The sequence below is a fragment of the Eleutherodactylus coqui genome, chromosome 6 (genome assembly GCF_035609145.1).
Source record: "Eleutherodactylus coqui strain aEleCoq1 chromosome 6, aEleCoq1.hap1, whole genome shotgun sequence".
NCBI lineage: Eukaryota > Metazoa > Chordata > Amphibia > Anura > Eleutherodactylidae > Eleutherodactylus > Eleutherodactylus coqui.
Window position 1 is genome coordinate 195,814,034 of NC_089842.1, and position 24,627 is coordinate 195,838,660.

The following is a 24,627-nucleotide window of genomic DNA, read 5'->3' on the forward strand; positions in this document are numbered from 1 at the left end:
AGGAGCACAGTGTTCCCCAGATGTGTGGCTGTATTCCCATGCAGTTTCAGCGGCTTTTGCTACATTGTAGACCTTCTGGAGAGCAAATTAGTGAAACTGATTTTACTCCCATAGACTTTAATCCCCAATGATTTTTGTAGGATTGACCCAATATTGCCAGGAACCAATTATTCCTCCAATTGCTCATTATTATCTGTTATGTGAAATTAAATGGAACAGCGCCACCACTACTAACACAGACTGCTGTAGTACAGACTGTACAATCTGTTTCTTGAGCAGCCCATACTTATAGTAGTCCTGGGAATCAGAAAAACTGGTAGTATGATGATAACACGACACCCTCGGGAAATATGGATGATATTTAAGACATGTGATTGTGTCCAGTAGTTAAGGAACACTGCTACTATGGCCATATTGATGATGGTGTATTTAGCAGTCATGCCGCATTATTGAAAAGTAACAAAAGACGGTCATAGTTTTGTGAAGAAGTGATAAGAACGCCATGTGCCTTATGAGGAACTGTTGTACAGGCTGGTGAGAGATGCAATGTGATGCCCTGTGAAATTGGAGTACTGTTGCTTTTAGAGTTTATGCTAAAACTTTATTATGCAACATTAACCCCTTAAGGACACAGCCTATTTTGACCACAAGGGCACATCGATATTTGGGGGATTTTCATCTCCACCTTCCAAAAGCCATAACTATTTTATTTTTCTATCAAAATGGCCATATGAGTCTTGGTTTTTTTTGTGTGTCGCAAACTGTAACTTTTATTGGTACCATTATTTGGTACATATAATGTATTGTAAAACTTATTAATTTTTTGGGATGGCGGGGAAAAAAAAAAACAAAAATGAATCCTATTCTTCTACCTACACACGGGTGAGCGCGATATAAGGCAGCGGTTTTTCTGCGGGTGGTACAGTTACGAAGATACCAAAATTATTATTTTAAGCTATTCTACTTTTGTACAATTAAAAACCTTTTTATTTTTACATCGTTGAATTCAAAGTCCCATAACCTTTTTTATTTTCCCATGGACAGAGCTCTCTAAGGGCTTGTTTTTTGCGTAACGAGGTGTAGTTTTTATTGGTCCAATTTTTGGGGACATATGGCTTTTTTGATTTTTTATTTTTTATTTTTTTTAGAGGTAAAATGATCAAATTAAGCATTTTGCTTTCATTGTTTAAGGGTTTTTTTATTACGCTTTTTGCTGTGCAGATTAAATAGCATATTTAATTTATCGTACAGGTCATTACGGATGTGATAATACGAAATATGTGGGTTTTCTTAACATTTTTTGTTACACAAATGGAAAAGTGCGCAAAAAAGGATTTTTTTAAAACTTTTAATTTTACACCATTTTTATTTTTATGTAGGGGACTTAAACTATAAAAGCTCTGATTGCTATGATAATGCATTACAGTGCTTCTGTATTGCAATTGCTGTTGCTCACAATAGCAATCACAGGCCATGGCAGGCCTTGACACCAGTGTATGGTTTCTGGTTGCCATCGTAATCCATTGGCTCTTTGCAATTATATTGCCTCTGTTAACCCTTTACATGCCATGATGTACATTGGCCCCAGCATGTACGTGGTTAACAGCAGGGATCAATGTTCTCACTAATCTCTGTTGTTGCAGCGGGAGATAGGCTATCAGTCAGAGCCGCCTCCCACTGTGGGATAGTACAAGGTCACTTCTGAGCCTATGCCATACACAGGACGCAAGTTTAGGTCCTGTTGCATTAAGTACCACCCAGCAAGGACATAAACTTATGTCCTGTGGTATTAACGGGTTAAAGATACATGCAACCTCCTATGTAGCACGATACTGTTTATTATTCAACTATTATTCAGTAAAGTTATTTTTGTGCCACCTGTGCCTGCTTTTGTCATTGCTGCACCATCCTGAATCTGGGCTGCTATACAGCCATTAACAATCAATTTGAAAACCGCCGTTTGGGATAAAACTGCATACCATTTTTAGCTACATTGCGGCTGTTATATATGATCTTTCTCTTTCCAGGAAATACCATAAATGCCTCCGGGGTCTTCTGGGATCCTCACCTATCAGGTAAACTGGACTCCACCAATTCCTCCCACTACATTCCCATATACCTCAAGCCACCTTTCTATTGCAATGTATGAAAAATGCGTTGACCCGGCCTTTGTGATGGGGGATCAGGTATTATTTGCATGTATCTGAACAGAGGGCACCCAGAATGTAGTTTGCTAGTGTGTCCTAGACTGACACTGGACACATTCTGAAACGCCAGCCTTGGGCTCCCGGAGAGCATACCCTGACCCTGGTCCTGTACTCGACTGTAGGCGAGTGTTGAATATGATATTACAGCGTTGATGGATATCACATTCAGCTGCTTTAGCCAACCAACAGCTACAGATATTGCTAGAAACATATCTATATTTATTTGTATAGTCGGCAATAACTCTTGTGGGTAATTTGTAAATGTATGATGTATCTGTTGTACTAAACAAAATGCATCTATAGAAACTAACTAGGAGCAAACAATTCCCTTCTGTATGTACTTTTATCCCAGGATTTAATGACTAGAGCTAGACAGAAAGCTTTCATAGTCTCGGCATTATTATAGATTTCAGATTTACATTGTTAGTTCCATTGTTTTAAGACTTGACCACCCAAACGTTTCCTAATAACTACCATATGTAGTACTGAACATCTCAGGTACACCTCTATTCACTGTAAAACCCATGTGTGTACATTTCTCTTTACACAATTACAAAGACTTGTAAATGTGAGCTGCGGAGAAAATTACTTGGAAATTTAACCCCAACCTGAGTGCAGAAAGCTCCTCTATCATTCCAAGAGAAATAAAAGAGGGCAATTCTCCTGGGAATGAGTTTGGGTCATGTGTCTTCTCTGCATTATTACACATAGATGGTGTATTGATTCTGATGGGAGTCATTTAATACTAAATGTCAACTCATAATGATATAGGGGGGTGTCCAATTCAGACTACCTCTCAAATGATAAATTAGATCAGAAGCTGATCTAAGCTTATTGGATTGGTAAATACAGGCTGCTTTTCGATGTTTTAGAGCATTAGTATTAGACTAAGCACTGTAATTTTTTAATAATCCTATGATTCTCAAATTGTGGTTTTCTTCTGTCCACAAAAAATGCCACAATCAGTTATTATATCCCCTAAAAAACACAGCAAAATTTAGTTTACCTTGTGGTGCTGTTAGTCCCACTCAACTATTACTTAGACTTCTCCATATTTTACGGGAACCTAAATATAAACTTATATAACAACATAAACTTAACAATATAACCTTGTATCAGCTAATTGTTACAAGCAGTAGGTAAGATACACTACTATACTTTGTAATTTAGGTCCGCACAATTTTCCGGGTATGGTCACACATACCAGCCACCAGGTGGCCAAAACACATCCGTGATATGAGCCAAAACTGCAGCAACATGCAATTTATGGGGATTCAAATTAAGTACAAAAACATGTGGTATTTTATAATAATTAAGAATTGATTTTAACGGTCAACTTGAAAACCGGACTGACTTGCACTTCTGTGAAGTTTCCGGCCGCACCACCAACACATCCTGGTTCCAGAGTTGCGGCTACAGAGATCTGTAACCTACAAGATCTGTGCTTGATATGCGTACAGGGGCCAAAAAAGTAAAGATATAGACTTTCACACAACTGTAATTTGCTACAGTACATAGATAAAAGCCATTAGCCTGAAGCCCATGACAGGAGAGATTTATGTTACTATTACGCTTTACTCACTGAGCATTACCCATAATTAAATTGCTTTGATATTACTTAATGAAATCATTTTTGCTTACATTCAAATTTAAATCTTGAAACTGGTGAGAAACTGAATCCCAATCTATATTACAAGGTTGAAAGACTTTTCATCATATGATTAAGATTACAAAAGTACAATGAAATATAGACTTAGGAATAGTATACATATATTTTATTTTACTACATTGCCTAAGGTCTTTCTAATATATAAAGACTATTCCCATTTTGAAAGGTGAGGGAATGTCTCTAAGGTGTCGTCTCTCCTTAAGGAGAGCACAGAGGTGGTGTGTGAAGACACCTAGTAGGTGAGTGGATCGGGGAAGGGGGAAGGGGGGGACACATCATCTCTCTGCAAGGAGAGCACCCAGAAAGGGAGGTGGGTGAGGAGACTTCCAAGGCTATGCATGCTCCTCTGGGTAATATATGCAAATAAAGATGGAACGATACCGCTGCAACGCCACCCATGCCTCTGACTGGCTAAGCCAGAAACCTACTGCACACTGATGAGGGGCAAACAACCGGTAACAGCTGTCTGTGTATGGTTTTTATGGCTTAGTTTCCTATTCCCAATCATTGTTTTAAAGACTTGTTTAAAGAGTTGTACATTGATTTGAAGGAAAGCTGCCATTCAATAGGTGGCGCTGCAGAGGTATTGTTCCATCTTCTTCATTTGGAATATCTTTAGGCTACGCCATCATTTTATGGTCGGTGAAGGTCCGACCTCTGAGATCTCCACCGATCCTAAGAATGCAACTACTACAGTGCTGACTTAGCACTGCATTTTGCCCCCCCCCCCCCCACACACACACACACACAGCTGTGCAGAGAACCTCAGTTGGCACTCAGTGTAGGAAACACTTAGGTTGCCTTTACACGGAACGACTGTCATCCCAAAGATTATTGCTCCTGAATGGAAATGGAGCGCGCCAGAGATCTCTTGCAGCCACCCACCTCCATTCAGAATAAGCAGGCACTTATTCGTAGATCAATGACTGCCTGTTTAAACAGGGCGACAGTTGCTTGGTTTTTAGCTGAGCCAACCAAGTGAATCCAACAAGTGATAGATATTTGCTGACTTGCCCTGTAAGGTACCATGTTTACACAGGACAACAGTAGTCCGTAATCGCTCTTTTGAGTAATCATTGGGACAACTATGGGTCCGTGTCAAAGTACCCTAAGAAGTGAACACAGCGGTATATCAGCAATTCCTTCTCAGGATATTTAATTTTTCTCGATAGTCAGATCTTTTCATATTCTTACATTTTCTGACACTTCAGTTGCAATATCCGTCTCTTGTGATGAAGAACTGTTAGGGATCAAACTGTTTTCTGTCCTTCTATAGGTTTGGCTACAGTCCTCGGACTGTCTCATACTATCTTCATAGGGTTTTTCTGGTGATTCACAATGTAAAGGCAAATCTTTCTTTTGCTGTATGCAACAAAGCAAGGCACGGAGTTCATGTCGAAAGTTTGGGCTAAGGCCCAAGTATATCATCGGATTGTAGAAACTTGCAGACTTGGCAAAGAGTGTGGCTACCACTGTGGTGAGGGCCGGTACTTGACAACCACAAGCGGACCACATAGAAATAACAGCATATGGAGACCATGCTAGCACAAAGGCTGTGCAGATAACAAGTGACACCTATGGAGTAGAAGAAACACATAAAATGGTATTTTTGTGGCAAAAAGAAAATAAATTATCCTCTCGGATATATTGCTATATCACCCTATTTCTCACTGGGGCTTTTCTATTGGCTGTAAATGTATAAGACTGTATGTATGTGAATGAACAGTATCTGTGTGCGTGTATATATATATACACATACATACATATATATACATACATATATACATATACATACATACAGTTAGGGCCAGAAATATTTGGACAGTAACAATTTTCGCGAGTTGGGCTCTGCATGTCACCGCATTGAATTTGAAATGAAACCTCTACAACAGAATTCAAGTGCAGATTGTAACGTTTAATTTAAAGGGTTGAGCAAAAATATTTGATAGAAAATGTAGGAATTGTACACATTTCTTTACAAACACTCCACATTTTAGGAGCTCAAAAGTAATTGGACAAATAAACATAACCCAAACAAAATATTTTTTGGTTCAATATTTTGTTGCGAATCCTTTGGAGGCAATCACTGCTTTAAGTCTGGAACCCATGGACATCACCAAACGCTGGGTTTCCTCCTTCTTAATGCTTTGCCAGGCCTTTACAGCCGCAGCCTTCAGGTCTTGCTTGTTTGTGGGTCTTTCCGTCTGAAGTCTGGATTTGAGCAAGTGAAATGCATGCTCAATTGGGTTAAGATCTGGTGATTGACTTGGCCATTGCAGAATGTTCCACTTTTTTGCACTCATGAACTCCTGGGTAGCTTTGGCTGTATGCTTGGGGTCATTGTCCATCTGTACTGTGAAGCGCCGTCCGATCAACTTTGCAGCATTTGGCTGAATCTGGGCTGAAAGTATATCCCGGTACACTTCAGAATTCATCCGGCTACTCTTGTCTGCTGTTATGTCATCAATAAACACAAGTGACCCAGTGCCATTGAAAGCCATGCATGCCCATGCCATCACGTTGCCTCCACCATGTTTTACAGAGGATGTGGTGTGTCTTGGATCATGTGCCGTTCCCTTTCTTCTGCAAACTTTTTTCTTCCCATCATTCTGGTACAGGTTGATCTTTGTCTCATCTGTCCATAGAATACTTTTCCAGAACTGGGCTGGCTTCTTGAGGTGTTGTTCGGCAAATTTAACTCTGGCCTGTCTATTTTTGGAATTGATGAATGGTTTGCATCTAGATGTGAACCCTTTGTATTTACTTTCATGGAGTCTTCTCTTTACTGTTGACTTAGAGACAGATACACCGACTTCCCTGAGAGTGTTCTGGACTTCAGTTGATGTTGGGAACGGGTTCTTCTTCACCAAAGAAAGTATGCGGCGATCATCCACCACCGTTGTCTTCCGTGGACGCCCAGGCCTTTTTGAGTTCCCAAGCTCACCAGTGAATTCCTTTTTTCTCAGAATGTACCCGACTGTTGATTTTGCTACTCCAAGCATGTCTGCTATCTCTCTGATGGATTTTTTCTTTTTTTTCAGCCTCAGGATGTTCTGCTCCACCTCAATTGAGAGTTCCTTTGACCACATGTTGTCTGGTCACAGCAACAGCTTCCAAATCCAAACCCACACACCTGGAATCAACCCCAGACCTTTTAACTACTTAATTGATTACAGGTTAACGAGGGAGACGTCTTCTGAGTTAATTGCAGCCCTTAGAGTCCATTGTCCAATTACTTTTGGTCCCTTGAAAAAGAGGGGGCTATGCATTACAGAGCTATGATTCCTAAACCCTTTCTCCGATTTGGATGTGGAAACTCTCATATTGCAGCTGGGAGTGTGCACTTTCAGCCCATATTATATATATAATTGTATTTCTGAACATGTTTTTGTAAACAGCTAACATAACAAAACTTGTGTCACTGTCCAAATATTTCTGGCCCTAACTGTATATATACACACACACACATACATACACATATATACACACACATCTGTACATTTATGGTATACCTATACATAGATATACATATTATTTATATGTGTACATACAGTATATAGACTTAAATAGCTATGTATTGTTGTGTTACACTATTATTTGGCCATAGGTTTTGTATTGATATTAATTGAAATGTTCATATCTTGTTAAATGTCATATGTCATATATAAATAGTATAGGGTCATATGTGTGTGTGCAGTATTAAAAGGCTTCTATATGTACACTATATGGTGGTATTTTTTGTAGGTAAGGTATATAGAGATACTGTATTTGTATGTGCAGTATCTTGTGACATTATTTATATGTTCATGGATATTTTATTTATATATACAATTTATGTCACTACCGGTCAAAAGTTTTAGAATACACTTAATTATTCCAGTTATTTTTAACGTTAACGCAGTTCAAGTGCAGCAAATCCACATCCTATTACTTTCAAGAGAAACCTATGTATACAGTGCAGATTTTTTTGCATGCAAATGTGTGTGCAGTAAAAAAAAGAAAAGTAGGGACCTGTCACTTCTTGACATGGATTCCACGTAATTTCTGCACACAATCCATGACAGGAATATCGTACACGGTTTGCCCATTCATCCAGTTGCTGCAGATTTATGCTGCAGTTTTTAGAGGTAGATTTCATATGGAAAAATCCACATTGAATTCTTCTCTCTAAACACACCCTAAAGTGGGGAACCCCTTTAAATACTGTGACTCGCATCTTTGAGATGCGATTTGTCATCTGCCCTCAACTAGTCAGAATATTGAAGTGCTTGTAGCAATGTTCGATGGCTGAGAGCAGCTGTTAGACATTGCTCCCCCAGAAGTCCTTTTCAACTGAATGCCAGGCATAGTCTATGATTTCCCAAATTCTGGATCTGGCAGCAGTATAGTGGGAGTTCCTAACATTCACCAGTTTAACCATTAAGGAGTATATTAATGATGCACTGACAAATGAATGCTATAAACATATTGGTAGTTTAAAAGAAGCGAGGTGATATTAACAGCCAATACCCTTTGACTAGGAAAAGTTTTGACATGTGTAATTAATCAACAGAAGTTACTAAAATTTAAGCTCAGAACCCAAAGTACTCAACCATTATACAGGATGATCAACATCCCAAGAGTGAACTTGCACTATTGTTATTAGACTTTCTAAATGAACATTTTTGTAGCATTTACATTTACATTTCTACTATAGTTCTCATGTTACGTCTAAGATGGCAAATAATCTAATGATATTGATAATATTTTAATATTACCCGAGTGATGTCCCTTTCCATTGTGAGTTGTCGACGACTGATGTTCCCACCATGTGAACTTCTGTGGCTTTGGTGAACAGTTCTAATGATTGACACATAGCAGAAAATCATTATCATCACTGGCACGAAGAAGCCCGAAAAGAAGATGCCAATGACGTAAAATTTGTATGGTGTGGAGCTTGTGGCAAGAGACCAGTCTATTTCACAGGTACCATATGTGCTTTCTGTAGAGATAAATAGGACTAAGGATGATTCATAATAGACTTATACATCTATAAAATTAAAAATAAATCTTGTTATTTGTATATCACCAACTTATTCTGCAGCGTTTTCAAGTAATTTATTTATTAGCCCCCCCACCAAGCTGGGTACGCATTTTACCAAGCTCGGAAGGATGGAAGGCTGAGTAAACCTTGAGCCGGCTACCTGAACCATGCGGGGATTGAACTCGCAACCTTCAGCTTGTAAGCGAGAGCTTAGGACTGCATACTGCTGCCTTAATGCTCTGGACCATACGTGGCTCTCGCTCTTTTTTGTTAAGTCATTTTCAGAGATATGTAAAAAAAATACTTCTTGTTTATGACTGAAAGTTGAAAAGTTTCAGGAATGTAGTGAAAAGCTAGAAATAGTCACAAAGACAATCGGATGTGTTCATTGTGAGTGATTTAATATATAGTAACAAAATTTATTAAAAAAACAAAGCGAGATTCAGTCATGGCTTGAACATTGGCAGCCATAAAAGGTACAGAATATTTGACTACGGTACTACTGGGCATCCAGATCAATACTCAGTGCACCTTTGGGCCATTCCCTTCAGGTTTCTTCTTCTCCACTTATTATACAGTAAGTGGTCAACAGACAATCATTTTTTAATGGAAGTAATAATAATGGCTTCAATGGAAAAATTGTTCTTACCATAATAAAAATTTTCTACTATACATTCACCTTAGGTTGTAGAACATGTAGTATTTCTTGCTCTACCTAAAAAGTGGTGGCATATAGTTCTATGTTGCAGCTGCTACAGAACTGTAGACCATCATTATAAAAAGTATGAGTATATTTTATATTGATCAGAAATAGACAGGAAGTCCCTCCCACCCCCATTCCACTTACTTTAAGAAAAAGTGTTTATTAATTATACAGTAAATAGAGAATTAGTGAATTGGCATAACGGTCACCTTGCCTAAACACTAAAAGGTGCCATCAGATCATACTTGGGCATTACGTCCAGCAGGACAATTCTACTGAATGTCTGACCCAGGCGTAGTTCCCTGCAGATTTGCAGATATTGTACTTTTTTTTGCATTCACTTGTATTGAAAAGTAAAGCGGACTACATTTTTTAATACAGTTGCGGCAAAAGTTTCTCAATACATACTGGCTAAATGTATGCCAAAAAGGGCATCCTTTTAGCATACGTTTCACTTATGATAGTCTATGGATATGTTAGATGAAAACAGAGGCAAACCATGATGCAAAAATCAACTATCTAAGAAAGATCTCGAGTTCAGCTCTCTGTTCTTCTTGCCAGGTGTATTTTTAGTTTTATACCTATGAAGCTGCCCCAGCCCAAAATTGGAGATCCAGACCAGATAAGAGCAGACATCCAGATAACAAGAATGGCCACTGAAATGAAGTCTTTATCCACCTTGTAAGCTAAGAAATAGAAAGAACAAAGCCTTTTGTTTAGTTATTTGCATTTAAGAATGAAAATGCCTAATAATTCTTTTTTTTGTTTATATTAAAGCACCAGGGTGCTGTACATATGAATGAGTATAAGTACAACCTCGATTCCAAAATAAGTTGCGAAGTTGCGTAACATGTAATTAAACACATAGATGGTGGAAGGGAGGCACTTTTCTATTTCATTTCACAAAAATTAACTTATTTAGAAATTGATGGCAACAACACATCTCACAAAGTTGAAACAGGGCCATATCCACCATTGTGTAGCATCCCCTCTTCTTTCTACAACAGTCTGTATACATCTGGGATGTGAGGAGACCAATTGCTGGAGTTTTGAGGAGGAAGGTTTTCCAATTCTTGTCTAATGTAGAATTCTAGCTGCTCAACAGTCCTGGGTCGTCTTTGCCAGATTTTTTGTTTCATAATGTGCCAAATGTTTTCTATTTGTGAAAGGTCTGGGGTGCAGACGGCTGGTTCAACACCAGGACTCTTTTTTTCTGCAAAGCCATGCTGTTGTGATGGATGCAGTTTTTTGTTTAAATTTGTCTTGCTGAAATAAGGATGGCCTTCCCTCAAAGAGACGCGTGGATGGGAGTAATTGTTCTAAAACCTCTATATACTGCTCATCAAGAGGTGTAAGCTGCCCATGCCATAGGCACTAATGCAACCCCATACCATCAGAGATGTAGGCTTTTGAACTGTGCACTGATAAACTGGATGGTTCCTATCCTCTTGGATCCGCAGAACATGGCAGCCATAGTTTCCAAAAAGAATTTCAAATTTTGACTTAGGTGACCACAGAACAATTTACCATTTTGTCTTAATCCATTTCAAATAAGCCTTGACACATAAAAGATGCTGTCGTTTTTTGCATTCTGTTGATATATGGCTGCTTCTTTGCATAATACAGGTTTAGGGTGCCCACCCACTAGCGTTTTTTTACTGCGAAATTCGCGTTTTTTTTTTTCTGCAGGGGTCTTTGGACTATGGGACATGCAAAGATAAAATAGCGATTGCGCAAAATCGCGATAAATCGCGATTTTGCGCGATCGCGATTTTTACATTACAAGTCCCATAGACCCCCTGCAGAAAAAAAAAACCTGCGAATTTCGCAGTGAAAAAAGAACGCCAGTGGGTGGGCGCCCTTAACTTGCACAGTGAACTATGTTTGCAGACAATGACTTTTGGAAGTATTTCCTGAGCCAATGCAGTGGTTTGCATTACAGAATCATGCCTGTTTTTAATGCAGTGACGCCTGTGGATCTCGAGCATCCAATATTGACCATTGGCCTTGTCCTTTGAGCACATCAATTTCTCCAGATTCTCTGAATCTTTTGAGGATTTTTTTTTTTTGTAGATGATGGGATAATCAAAGACATCACCATTTTACACAGAGGAATATTTTTCTAAAATTGTTCCACAATTTTCAGATGCAGTTTTTCATAGATTGGTGAACCTCTGACCATCTTTGCTTCTGAGAGACTCTGCCTCTCAGAATGCTCTATTTATATACACAGTCATGTGACTTATTTAAATGTTGACCCTTCAAGTGTTTATCAATAGTACCACTTACCTTTCCAGCTTTTCATCACCCATGTCCCACCTTTTGTGAGATGTGTTACTGCTATCAATTTCTAAATATGATAAATTCGGTTTTCTCTATGTTGAGTTTTAGAAAGCTGGAGGAGAAGGAGGAGGATGTAGCTGATAGAGACTCGGGGTAACAATAAGTATAAAATGTACTCACATACTGTACAGCTCATAAGAGTTTCAATGACAAACACCAGATGCTCATGCGAATTGCAATCAATATGATAATAAAACGTTTGTTACTATACAGCTAAGCACATCTAGTAGTGATTCTAGTCAAGGGAGATACTGATAGGGAGACACAGGTTAAGTCAGAACTGCTGCTTAAGTAATAATACTACCATACCTCGATGTGGTTGGCATCCCTTGACATAACGAAGGAAGCTGATTGCTGTAAGTGTGTTAATGCTAATCAGGCCAAAGAGGAGGATCAGAAAGCCATCAACCTAATAAGATAGGAATGATAATCAGGGCAGATTGTATAACTTTCAGACAAGGTCATATACTTGGTTTATTTCCATGTTTTAGCCAAGACATAAATATGTATTTGGTGCTCAAAATAATGTAGTTTGAACCATTGTCTGCATTGTTTTGGGATTACCAAAGCTGAGTAGGTAGAGGCTGGAATAGAAGATGTCATATTGGTTGGTGCAACTAAATAAAATCTATAAAGGACCCTTAGAGAACATAACAAATATGAAAAATAGTGTATGCTACTGAGTAAATGATGTCTGTCACAAAAAGTGTTATCATGCGTGCCTTGAGTGTATTCAAGTCACTATTACATCCATGTTGGATGGAGTAGTTGAAAATATGTGTAGACATTTGTAAACACACACAGATATATATATGATTTGCACCCATGATAACCCTTCATTTGAATTAAGGGGACATATCAGAGTCCATCAATAATACAGCATCAAGCCTTATACCTGTAACTTCAAAAGCTCATACCTCAAAAGATAGATTGCTTTTGTGATGCATCTCCAGCAACAGTAACTTCACTGATATCTTGTGGGCCTAGCTTTCTTTTACATTCAACCAAGCCTGGTTTTAGGAAATATTTTTAGAGCATGGTAGCACTGATGAGCTCATATGGGCACATATAAGGTACTGGTATTATATGTGTAGCAAAATGGTGCACCTAAATCGCTCACAGCTTGTAAAATACTTTAAAGTATTGGAAGTTGCTGAGATTATCTACAGAGGAGGAAATAAGAAAACTCAAGACTTTCTGCACCCATGTGGCTCTGAAGACAAGGCTCCTGATGTAAGAATTAGATCAAACTATTTGATATTTCAAGCAGAAAAACATATATATAGCTCCTTACACTGCAGGTCCAGAAATCAGCTGTCTCTAGTCCATGAAACAGATGAACAATTCCTCGAGAGTAGCCAAAAATGGAGATTCCAGCATCGGATACAGCAAGGTTAAATGTCAGGAGATCCTGGGAGTCCAATGTCCTCCTGCGTCTACACATAATGCAGATTACAGCTCCATTTCCCAACCAGGAGAACCAGCCTGCAGACAGTAGAATTAATCCCAGACACAACATCATTATATCTATAATTGACTATGTATCCTAGATAGGTTCAAGTCATTTTAACTTTTCAAATCAGCATTCCGGTATTTACAGGGCAACACCTTTCATGTTTTTTGAAAACAACTCAAAGATTTCTTCTGATTGGTGGGGTTCCAACTGCTGGGAACCCCACCGATCCTGAGAATGAGGTCCCAAAAGGTTATCTCATGAATGGAGGAGAGGTTACGAATGTGCACCACTGCTCCATTCACTTTAATAGGAGCATTGGAGATTGCTGAGCACTTGCAGTTACAATTTCTGATGCTCCCATTGAACTTAAAGGGGTTGTCCCGCAAAAGCAAGTGGGGGTATACACTTCTGTATGGCCATATTAATGCACTTTGTAATATACATCGTGCATTAAATATGAGCCATACAGAAGTTATTCACTTACCTGTTCCGTTGCTAGCGTCCTCGTCTCCATGGTGCCGTCTAATTTCAGCGTCTAATCTCCCAATTAGACGCGCTTGCGCAGTCCGGTCTTCTCCCTTCTGAATGGGGCCGCTCGTGCTGGAGAGCGGCTCCTCGTAGCTCCGCCCCGTCACGTGTGCCGATTCCAGCCAATCAGGAGGCTGGAATCGGCAATGGTACGCACAGAGCCCACGGTGCACCATGGGAGAAGACCTGCGGTCCACCGTGGGTGAAAATCCCGGCGGCCATCTTCGCAAGGTAAGAAGTCACCGGAGCGCAGGGATTCGGGTAAGTACTATGCGGTTTGTTTTTTTTAAACCCCTGCATCGGGTTTGTCTCGCGCGCGAATGGGGGGCTATTGAAAAAAAAAACGTTTTGGCGCGGGACAACCCCTTTAATGGAGTGGTGGTGCACATGGTGATCCCAGTAGTAAGACCCCCACCAATCATAAAGTTATCATATAGCCCATGGATCGGGGATAACTTCATAACTTAGCACAGCTCTTTTAAAGCAGTTATTTGGTTTATAGCTAGTGATAATACTTGACATTTCCCTCCCTGTTTAAAAACAGAGGCGTTAATTTGTTCACGAACCTGTAATAGGTGTCCCCCAACCTCCTTCCCAAGTTAAATATCCCCAACTTATAAAGATAGACTTTTCTATATAAATTATACAAGTTTTAACACCTAGCACCACCTTCACAAATTTATAATTAACATTTAAGTAAATTTTGCAACAACATATCCATATATATAGCCAAATCTATAGTAACATAATATGTTTGGGTGAAAAGAGACATCCATTTCGTTCAGCCTATTACCCCCCACCCCCTCCAATGTTAATCTAAACAAAGGAAAAAGACCTCAATGAAGTAAAAGACAATTTTCCTCAATTTAATGGAAAAAAATTCCTTCCTGACTCCAATCTGGCAAATCGGGATGATCTCTGGATCACAGACCCTTCTGAAGTTATCTCAATAATATAATTAACATATTGTATTGTACGTATTTACTTGACTTCTCTTATGCTACATTGTTTCCTCTCTATCTTAGGGCCCTTTTACACGGAACAATTATTGTTTAAAAAAATCGTTGGAAGGTGTAAATTTGAACGATAATCGTTGAATAAAAAGAATCTTTATTTGTATAGCTCCAACTTATTCCGCAGCACTGGTTGAGTCTAAACTTGGCCAACGATTGAACAAGAATTTGTACACTTCTCGTTCGTCATTAATTTTATGTAGACATTAAGATAATCATTCGCTCCTCATTGCGTGTGAACAGTGATTATTGCAAACGATATGCGAAAACACAATTCCAAGCAATTTATCGGCACATGCAAATGAGCGAACTCTGTCATCATTCACTCATGCAAATGATTCATCACTCAGTGTAAAAGGAGCCTTACCCAGGAGCAGGAGGTAGATACCAATTGCTGTCTGTCCATCAGATGATCTCACATTGTTGGAAGTGTTGGCCTGTTGGAAGGAGCTGTCTTTCAGGACCACATCCATGATCCCTCCTTGTGAGTCTATTGCAGAAGTACCAGAAGGTGCTGGTTGTTTATGGGAGGGCTGGGAAGGGAGTTCTAATTTCCATACTTCATCAGTCTTTATTCAGTGTTGAGGTTCATCGCATGTTTGCTGTGCTTTAAAAGCTTCTGTTGTCTGTTGTGCCAGGGATTCAGCACTGGCCGAACAGTCAGAGTGACCCCTTTTCTCACCTGAAATTACATCATAAGCCAAACCTTAATCTTCTAGAAGCTTTTTTCGGCATGGGAAGCTAAGCTAATTTCCTGAACTCTGCTAGCTGAAGGAGGTTAATCATTACACTGTTACAAGGGTATGTTTTCCTGTGTAAAAATCAGTGTTCTTACCCAAATTCAGGGTGCTGAATCCAAATATAACTAAAATTGTGTCAGGCAATAGACATCATAAGACAGTAGGGCATTCAATATTGTACCATTTTGTTACAGTATATTGAGCATTAACCCCTTAAGGATGCGGCCCTTTTTTCCCCCCATTTTTGATTTTTCCTCCCCCTTTTCCTAAATCCCAATTTTCATTTATCCATAAACGTAACAGTTTGAGGGCTTGTTTTTTTACAGGATGAGTTGTATTTTTGAATGGTACTATTTAATGTACCACAAAACGTACTAAAAAGACTTTTTTAAAAATTCTAAAATAAGGGCTCTCTGCCATGTTTAGGTATCAACATAACATTCCCTAGCTCCCTAACCTTTTCCCAAAACTACACACCACTTCTACATCGCATCCCGACCATTCTAAGTAAATTACGCAAACCCTTTATTTCTTGGGCTGGCAGAATAGCAGCGGCTAAAATGATGATTCTCCCACGTATATTATACGTCTTTAGAACGGTTACTATCCCGATCCCCACCCACTTTATATCAAAACTCCAAGCTCTCATCAACCAATTTATCTGGGGAGGAGCGCATGCCAGAATTAAATTCTCAACCCTGGCAAGACCATATAAGCTAGGAGGTATGCAAGCCCCCGACATTAAGCGATACTTCGCCGCAGCTACATTGGACCAAATTAAACATTGGTGGATCCTGCATCCCCCAAGAAATGGGTTAACATAGAAGCAGCAACTCTGGGAGCCGCCCTGATCTCCCTCTTAGGAGCTACTCCCCCCCCCCCCTCCCGCCCCACGCCCTACCAAGCATTCAAGCGTCGGTCCAGTTATGGAACCAATTAGTCTCCTCAACCTCAGAAAAGGTACCGCCACACTCCTCCCACTGAGATTTCTATCTTCCATCCTCTGGGATTTTGAATATGGGACCTGGGAGAAATTTGGAGTTAAAAAGATTGGAGACCTCTATAGAGAGAGGACCATTATGGACTTCCCCACAGTAGGTAAGATACATAAACTCCCTAATAAACTAGGCTTCTCGCATCTAAGATTAAGGTACGCATTACAATCCATAGATGTTCACAAGCCCACATTCCCCAAAGCGGCCTTCACCTTCTTTTCATTATCAACAGAGGTCTCTGGAGGTATATCTACCTTCTACGAGTCTTCATTCTCCCAGATTGCCCAAACTAAATCAACCCACATGACTCTATGGGATCTTGACTTCAAACAAACTTTCAGTTTGGAGGAGTGGAGCCGGGCGCTATCATGGACCAAAAAAAATTTCACATGGCATCTCTCACTGGGAATCTTCCCAGAAGATATTTCTCTGCTGGTATCTTACCCCGGCAAGAATAGCCAAAATGAACCCTTCAACCTCGGAAACTTGCTGGAGAGAGTGCGGTGCAAAAGGCACCTACTTCCACATGTGGTGGTTATGCCCCACGATACGGTCCTTTTCGAACCTAGTATTTAACCTAATACACTCCGTCACTAACCAGCACGTACCCCCGGACCCTCACCTGGCTCTCTGCTTCTTGAAAACAGACAAAATATCCCCTTTCTATTCAGCCATCACCTCACACATTATCCTAGCGGCACGTCTAGCAAAAGCTAAACACTGGAAATCAAAAGAAGCTCCCTCCATATCAGAGGTCAGAAACTCGGTGGAACTCACCTTCCACCTAGAGGAAAGCCTACTCGCGCAGATTTGTTTCCCAACATCCCCGTACATCCTTTTGGGCAACTTGGTTGGACTACACAACCAAAAACCCCTTATAGAGAGGAAGGGAACCAGGGAAATAAATGAAGGGGCCGTGAAGAATAGATAGAAAGGAGACTTCCACAAGCCATCGACTCCCCTTCCCCCCTTCCTACCTCAAGCAACCTTACACCACTACCCCCTCTTCCCCTCTCCCCCCCCCCTTTTTTTCCAGTCACAGCTTTAAAATTCTGAACCCACTCTAAAGTGAAATGATCTGTTAGCAGAACCCTAAAATAATCACCTCTTTAAAATATGGAAATGTACCTCCGATGTTTTTGTTTACGTCTTTATACTTATATATGTTCTTGTTTATGTTTATGTTTTAATCTCAACACTGCTATGATTATTGCTCATCTATTAAGGTGCATCTTTAAAACTGTGAAATGTTGTTTATTTTGAAAAACTCTAATAAAAATTCAATCATTAAAAAAAAAAATTCTAAAATGTCAGGTGCATGCGCAGAAAGCCAGGAAGTCTAGGAAATTTTAAACCTCCCTGCTCGTAAAGATAGAGATTTCACAGGGTGCCGCAGTACACGGTCCTAGGTCACGCGATTGCCATTATCCAATGGATAACGGAAATCATGTAAAAGTAAAAGTTAGTAAAAGTTAAATGTAAAAGTTTCACCTCCCGTCATGGATCCAATCTGTGAGGGGAGGTGAAATTACTTAACTAATACCTCCGGCGATGTCCCCTGATGGAATCTTTATCCACAGACTTTTCCCTGGCTTCTGCGCATGCGGACTCAAGCTCAGAAGCTGGAGAGGGCCCGAGAAATTTAAAATCTCCTTGCTGCTGGCTACTAAAGGTAGCCGAGAGCAGTGACCGAGGGCTGCACCTGCGTCATGTGATCGCAGCTATCCAATGGATAATGGTGATAACATAAACATTAAAAAGAGTTGAAGTTCAATCTCCCCTCCCTGAAACTTCTTACCAGAGGCCTCCTCCGCATTTGAACCCCGACGAGATCATCCTCCATGGACTTTCCCCGGTTTCTGTCCATGCGCAGGAGGCAGGAAGTACCCGTGAAATTTAAAATGTCCTTGTTCCTGGCCACCAAAGGTAGCAGAGAGCCTGGAGGAGTGACTGGAGGCCTTTTTGAGTGGTCCCCGGTCACATGATAAAAAGGTTGCAATCTACCTTAGGCCGGTCTCACTCGACTGGATAGGAATTGCGGATTCCGCATGCGTTTGATCTGTGGTAAACCGCGGATCAGTCAAATGCATGGGAATACACAATTCCGTTCACATTAGCGCGTTGGAATTACGTAATTCACTCGCAGAAAACAGAATGCATGTTCTATTTTACCGCGGATATCCGCGACATAGAGCCCATTGTGCTCTATGGTTGCAGATATACCCACAACCCATACGCAATTACATCGCATATGTGCTGTGGGTATCCGCATCATCACTAAGCGACGGCAGGGAAATATAAACAAGCAAATAAAGGTATACTGCGCAGGACCGCCTGTGTGAGTACGCAGTTATGAGCAGTACATTATGCAGCCATATGCAGTCACAGCCGGGCTCACATCTGGGATCCGCTGTGAGCCTCTGCAAGCAGTTTTCACATATGGTTGTGTGAGCCCACCATTATTCGGATCGTTGCCTACATAATTTACAAGTCGTCCCCAAGAATGCTCACCTTCCTGCAGTTCCAGGAGCAGCTTGTTGAGCGCTTTCTGTTTGAGTCCGCCGCACCTCAGCAAGCTTATGAAGCTTCCCAGAGCGCCACTTTTTACACCCCTTTCCTCTCACTGAGGTCAAGAAATACCACCCAAAAAAGTGCCGGGTTTGCAGGAAGCATGGGAGGAGGGATACCTGGTTTTATTGCCCCATGTGCCCATCCTAACCAGGCCCCCGTTTTCAGACATGCCACACAGTTTACATTATTACTTTTATCTAAGATTTAGGGAATACTAAAAAGGGCGTGCGGGGGTGGTGGTGGATTATTTTTAGGAAGTAAATGATTATTTTTCTGCACAAGTGTGTAATGGGGCCTGGAATTTATTCAGTTGTGCCCTGAAAGCCAAAGGTTGCCCCCTCCATTATAGGTCTAGCCATGTATCCAGTAAGCAGATCAGGGCCACAATGGGTATGTTTCTGAACACAGGACAAACAGGGGTCTCCATTTTGGGGTGTAAGTCTTCATTCATATGTGTGCTGATGCTGAACAAAAAAAAACAAACTGTTTTTAAAATGACACAATTGCCAAAAAATGAAAATCGTTATTTTTATGGGGGTATCTATTATTCTGATACCTATGAGCCTTTGCAATCTTGGCTTGGTGTAGGAAAACACAATTGTTCCTCAAAATGTTAATACTTAATGTTAAATTTGTACGATTCCTAAATAATTTAAAAAAAAAAAAAAGAAAGTTTTTCCAATGTGCTTTCAAAATAAAGTAAACAGATGGAAATATATATCTTTCCAAAAAATTGGACAGTATGTTTGCACATATTTGACATATTGCAGTTCAAAATGTGAAAAAAATTAATTTTTTTTTCAAAATGTTCCCAATTTGAATACATTCCTGTCTTACATCTGAGCTTCTTCCTGGTGATGGGGCTTTGAATACCCCGCCTCCAGCAAAGTGAGCGCTGTGATTGGCTAATCAAGCCCCACTCAGCCAATCACAACAGGCACTTGATGAGCCAATCATAGCCACTCAGTGATGTCATTCACTGAGTGGCTGTGATTGGCTCATCGAGCGCCGGCTGTGATTGGCTGGGGCTAGATGAGCCAATCACAGCGCTTGCTTTGCTAGAGGTGGGGTATTTAAAGCCCTGTTACCAAGAAGCAGCTCAGATGTCAGACAGGAAGGACGCAGTTTGCTGCAGCGCCGCCAAACACCATCGGGAGGCATCGGGACGCTACGGACCAGGCGAGTATAAGGTGTCCCCCCCCCCACCCCTCCTCCCGAAAATAAAACACTGTGCCTCACGTGACTGTAGCAAAAAAAGATTTAAGACGCACATAATATTGCATTCGGTATCCCCTGTTGCGGCTGTAACAGCTGCAGCAGGGGATTCCTTGGATGTGAAACCCCTGGATGCTGTCACATCCATGGGATTCACCTTGTTGTCAATGGGGCCGGCGGCCCCATTGACAACATAGGGGGTACATCGTGCTCCCATGACACAGATGTGACAGCTATGGCAGGGGATTTCTTTAATGAATGACTGAGCGCTGCCACTGATTGGTCACCACACTCTGCCAATCAGAGGCAGCACTTTCTGAATACAGGGATTTTTCAATCCCTGGCTACCAGAATGCAGAGAAGACTGCCGGGGACAGGGAGAAGAGCCGAACAGTGCTTCTAGGAAAGTTTTTTTTTTCTACAGCTATGGATGATTTTCGGGGTAGGGTTTTTTTCAAGCCCCTCTCCTGAAAATCATTGCTGCAGGGGTTAATGTTATCCCATTGCTTTCAATGGTGCGGCAGCAGTGCAGGCCCATTGAAAGCAATGTGATAGCATCGCAGATCTCTGCCATAGCTGTGGCAGTGGATTCCTTTATCCCCGCAGGAATGAAGGAATCCCCTGCAATAGCGTTCACAACGGTGGCAGGGGAGCGTGATGTACTCCCTATGTTTTCAATAGGGCCTGCACTGCTGCCACTCCATTTAAAGCAACAAGGTGAAACCCCTGAATGTGACAGCATCCAAGGGTTTCACATTTTTCTCTGTCCGACGGTCATATGCGAAAACCCTGGTTTTTTTTTTTGTTGTTTTTTTTTTTTTACAGGTGTGATTTTTTTCACGCATGTAAAATGGCAAAAACAATAAAAAAAAAAAAATTGGACATGTGACCACTACCATTAGTTCTATCAGATGCGATTTTTTAACGTGCTTATACATTCACTTAAAAAAAAACAAAAAAAAACACGACAACAGTCACTCGTCTGACTGAGCCCTTACAAATGTCACTGGTCAGCAGCCAATGGGATTTTATTTGAATTAAAAAGAAAAATGAACTGGTCAATCCTTAGTCTATTTTAGGACAATGACTCATGACAATGGACATCAGTTATTTCAGATTATTGCATGTGACATCTCACCGAAGTGGATTTATCTAAATTTCCCATGATGCTTTGTTCACATTATTAGGAATCTATCCATTTACCATAGATCACATTTAGTCTCTCAAAATAGGGGAAGTTTCCTGAACTCCTGGCACAACAGATGAGGCCTCCACAAAGTCTGTAAGCAACTACTAGCAGGGTCAACTTCCTGCATACATGTATTGCTCCTATTAATTTCACTGTGAGCTGTATTAATATGGATTGCAGTGAATAGGGCTTAGCTGCAATATCACAAATAAAAATGCTTTTAGGTGGAAAGTTTATTGTTCAAAAAAAATTGTTCAAACAAGCTAAAGTGAACGATAATCATTCAGTCTAAACATGCGCCAATGACCGGACGAACGAATCATTTGCTTTTCGCTCATCGTTCATTTTATGCAACTACGATTTTCTAACCTTGTATAGGTGTCATTAAATATTTAGCACAGTAAAAACACAAGACTGTAGACTGAAAGTGGCACATAGGGAAGTCTATTAACCCATTAATGCTATAAGACGTAGAGTTATGTCCTGCAGCTATGGGGTATGTATAGGGGGAGATCGCGAGGCACTAACACTTGCCTGCAACAGCTCCTATAAGCCGCGCCGCTCATCGGAGTTGTTAACCCCTTTAAATGCTGCAGTCAATTCTGACAGCGGAATTTAAATGCCCTGGCCGATTTTGGGGGTGTCTCTAGGAATTTTATTTACTACATTTCGGGGTTCTTCAAATGTAGCCGAGTGCAGAGTGTATATCATTGAAAGTCCGTTACACAGGCTGCAGCCGGTTATTCAGCTTGTGATTTCAAGCTGAAGGTTCTAAATCAGTAATAATGCAGAGTGTCCTTCCAGTGAATCGACCAGTAGAATCAAGTTATTATGTCATTTTTGTTGCAGTTTGTGGGCCGTAGAAACAAGACGCACTGAAAGATGGTGGAATTTCGGGGGGTTTTTCCATTTTACTCCACTTTTTAAAAAGTTTTTCAGTACATTATATGATACATTAAGTGGTACCATTGAAAAATACAACTCGTCCCCCAAAAACAAGCCCTCATACAGCTATGTCGAAAGGAGTTACGATTTAAAAAAAAAATAAAAAAAAAATGCTTGGTCACTAAGGGGTTAAATAACTTTAAAGTGAGATGTTCTGCTATTATTCAGTTTTACCAGTGGAATCAGCAGGTTTTAATTTTACAGAAACATATCAATTACTTTGTTACGAAAAATATTTAAAAAGTTGTTCACAGTGTAAGCGATCAAAAAGTCGTATGTATTCAAAATTCTACCAAAGGACATCTCGCTCAAAATGAACCCGCCCACAACTATGTGGACAGAAAAGTAAAAGTTATTGCAGTCAAAAGATGTCGTCAAAAAATACTTTTAAAATTAAAAACATTTGAAAAAAACTATAATGTTTGGTATAGAAATGTTTGGCGATAGAAACAAGATGCACTCAAAAATGGCGGAATCTCGTTTTTTTTTTCCATTTCCCTTTACTTAGGTTTTTTTTTAAAAAAGAAAGTTTTTCAGTACATTATATGGTACATTAAATAGCACCATTGAAAAATCCAAAAACAAGCCTTCAGACAGTGGCAGCGATGGATAAATAAAAGTTATGATTTTTTAAAATGGGGGATAAAAAAAACGAAAATGGGAAAAAAAGGTCCATGTCCTTAAGGGGTTAAAATTATCTGGTGAAAGTTAATGTAATATTATAGCATCACTGACTTAAAACTTGAGTTTCCCATTCACAGGCTTTGCATAAGATTGGAAAGTAATGTTTCCCCCTCCCCCCCAGAAATGCCACCATTCATATCCTTAGGATGAGTTTAGTATTGCAGCTCAACTCCAAAAACATCCAGTGGACATGGGTAGTGCTGTTTTTGGAACAAAACAGACTGAAATCTCATAAACCCCTTTAATAATTATTTGCTCTGTTCGTAGGGTAGCACCCAAATATGTTTGGACCAGAGGTGTAAATCACAGCTTCTAGGCCCCAATGCAAAATCTGTAACAGGGCCCTCAACTATAATGCTTTATTCATAGTACTCGGCTCGCTAAATGGAGAAGAGCGACCTTATGGGCCCCCTAAGGCTCCTGGGCGCAGGTGCAATCGCATCCTCTGCATCCCCTATAGTTACGCCCATGGTTTGGACCATAGCCTATAAAGAGTAGCAGTACGAAGTATGTGTCAAAGCCAAAGTGCCATAGTCAAGGATGCCCAAAGTTCTCACCTAATGGCCTACAGAAGTTAAATAGTACTTCCCCCAAAGGAATTCTCCGAAGAAGATGGCTGCTGCTGCCCCTGGGTGTTATTTTTCTTTGTGACTTTTGGGAACCAGGAAGAGACCTATTGTTACTTTAATGGCTCTCTTCAATGGAAACACTGACTTTCACATGAATCGGGGTAACGAATATAAAAACAAAATGTTCGGCAAAACCCTAGATTTTGATTAGCCAAACCAGACAATTCTGGTGGGTTTAATTATCTAATGTGTATTGTGGCCCCCAATGGTAGATGCCGGGGAGAGTAAGCGTTGGGCAATTGCATTTCAATTACCTGATCATTTTGTTCCGGGCTTTCTTCTTCTTCTGACTGAATGTACATGTGAATGGAGGTGTCGGTAAGACAGCTGTTAACTGAAGGAGCGTTTAGCTGACAAGCATCTTATGTGTAGGGGCAGCCGTAATCACTATTCCTGTTCTAAACCTCTGCTCTGACTGATTTATTGGCAATAGACATGAAATCTGAGGAACTGTACCTGCATATGTTTTGATTACAAGGACTCTGAAGTGTTTGACAATAGCACATTACTATTCAGTGTTGACAGTATTAGTTTCATGAGAGAGTGGTTTATAGCTGTGCAACTTGTATCAGAGCAAAGATGATCTCATGAATGCCAGATGCAAATAATATGACATCATCCTGGCTGAGAGTGCTGAGGAACAAGAACATATTTTGCATTTGCCCAGAAAACCAGATACAATGAGGCAGATTTAGCAAGGTGCCACACGTCTACAAC

The 24,627-nt window shown here is 40.3% G+C and overlaps 1 protein-coding gene across 1 annotated transcript; it reads right to left on the bottom strand.

Moving 5' to 3' along the window:
* Positions 1-5,058: 5,058 nt before the first annotated feature.
* Positions 5,059-24,205, bottom strand: LOC136571802 (opsin-5-like). Its single transcript, XM_066572430.1, has 7 exons — positions 24,165-24,205; positions 15,310-15,624; positions 13,240-13,430; positions 12,255-12,354; positions 10,184-10,288; positions 8,634-8,857; positions 5,059-5,451 (listed from the first exon to the last, which is right to left on the bottom strand). The coding sequence occupies exons 2-7, from the start codon at positions 15,413-15,415 to the stop codon at positions 5,059-5,061; spliced, it is 1,119 nt and encodes a 372-aa protein (XP_066428527.1). The 5' UTR covers positions 15,416-15,624; positions 24,165-24,205.
* Between the last annotated feature and the right edge of the window lie 422 nt (positions 24,206-24,627).

Coding starts and splice junctions, on each gene's coding strand:
- LOC136571802 (XM_066572430.1), bottom strand. CDS start 15,415: ATGGATGTGGTCCTGAAAGACAGCTCCTTCCAACAGGCCAACACTTCC. Junction 13,431..15,309: donor TATCTACCTCCTGCTCCTGG/GTAAGGCTCCTT, acceptor TACTGTCTGCAG/GCTGGTTCTCCTGGTTGGGA. Junction 12,355..13,239: donor CTGATTTCTGGACCTGCAGT/GTAAGGAGCTAT, acceptor CTATCTTATTAG/GTTGATGGCTTTCTGATCCT.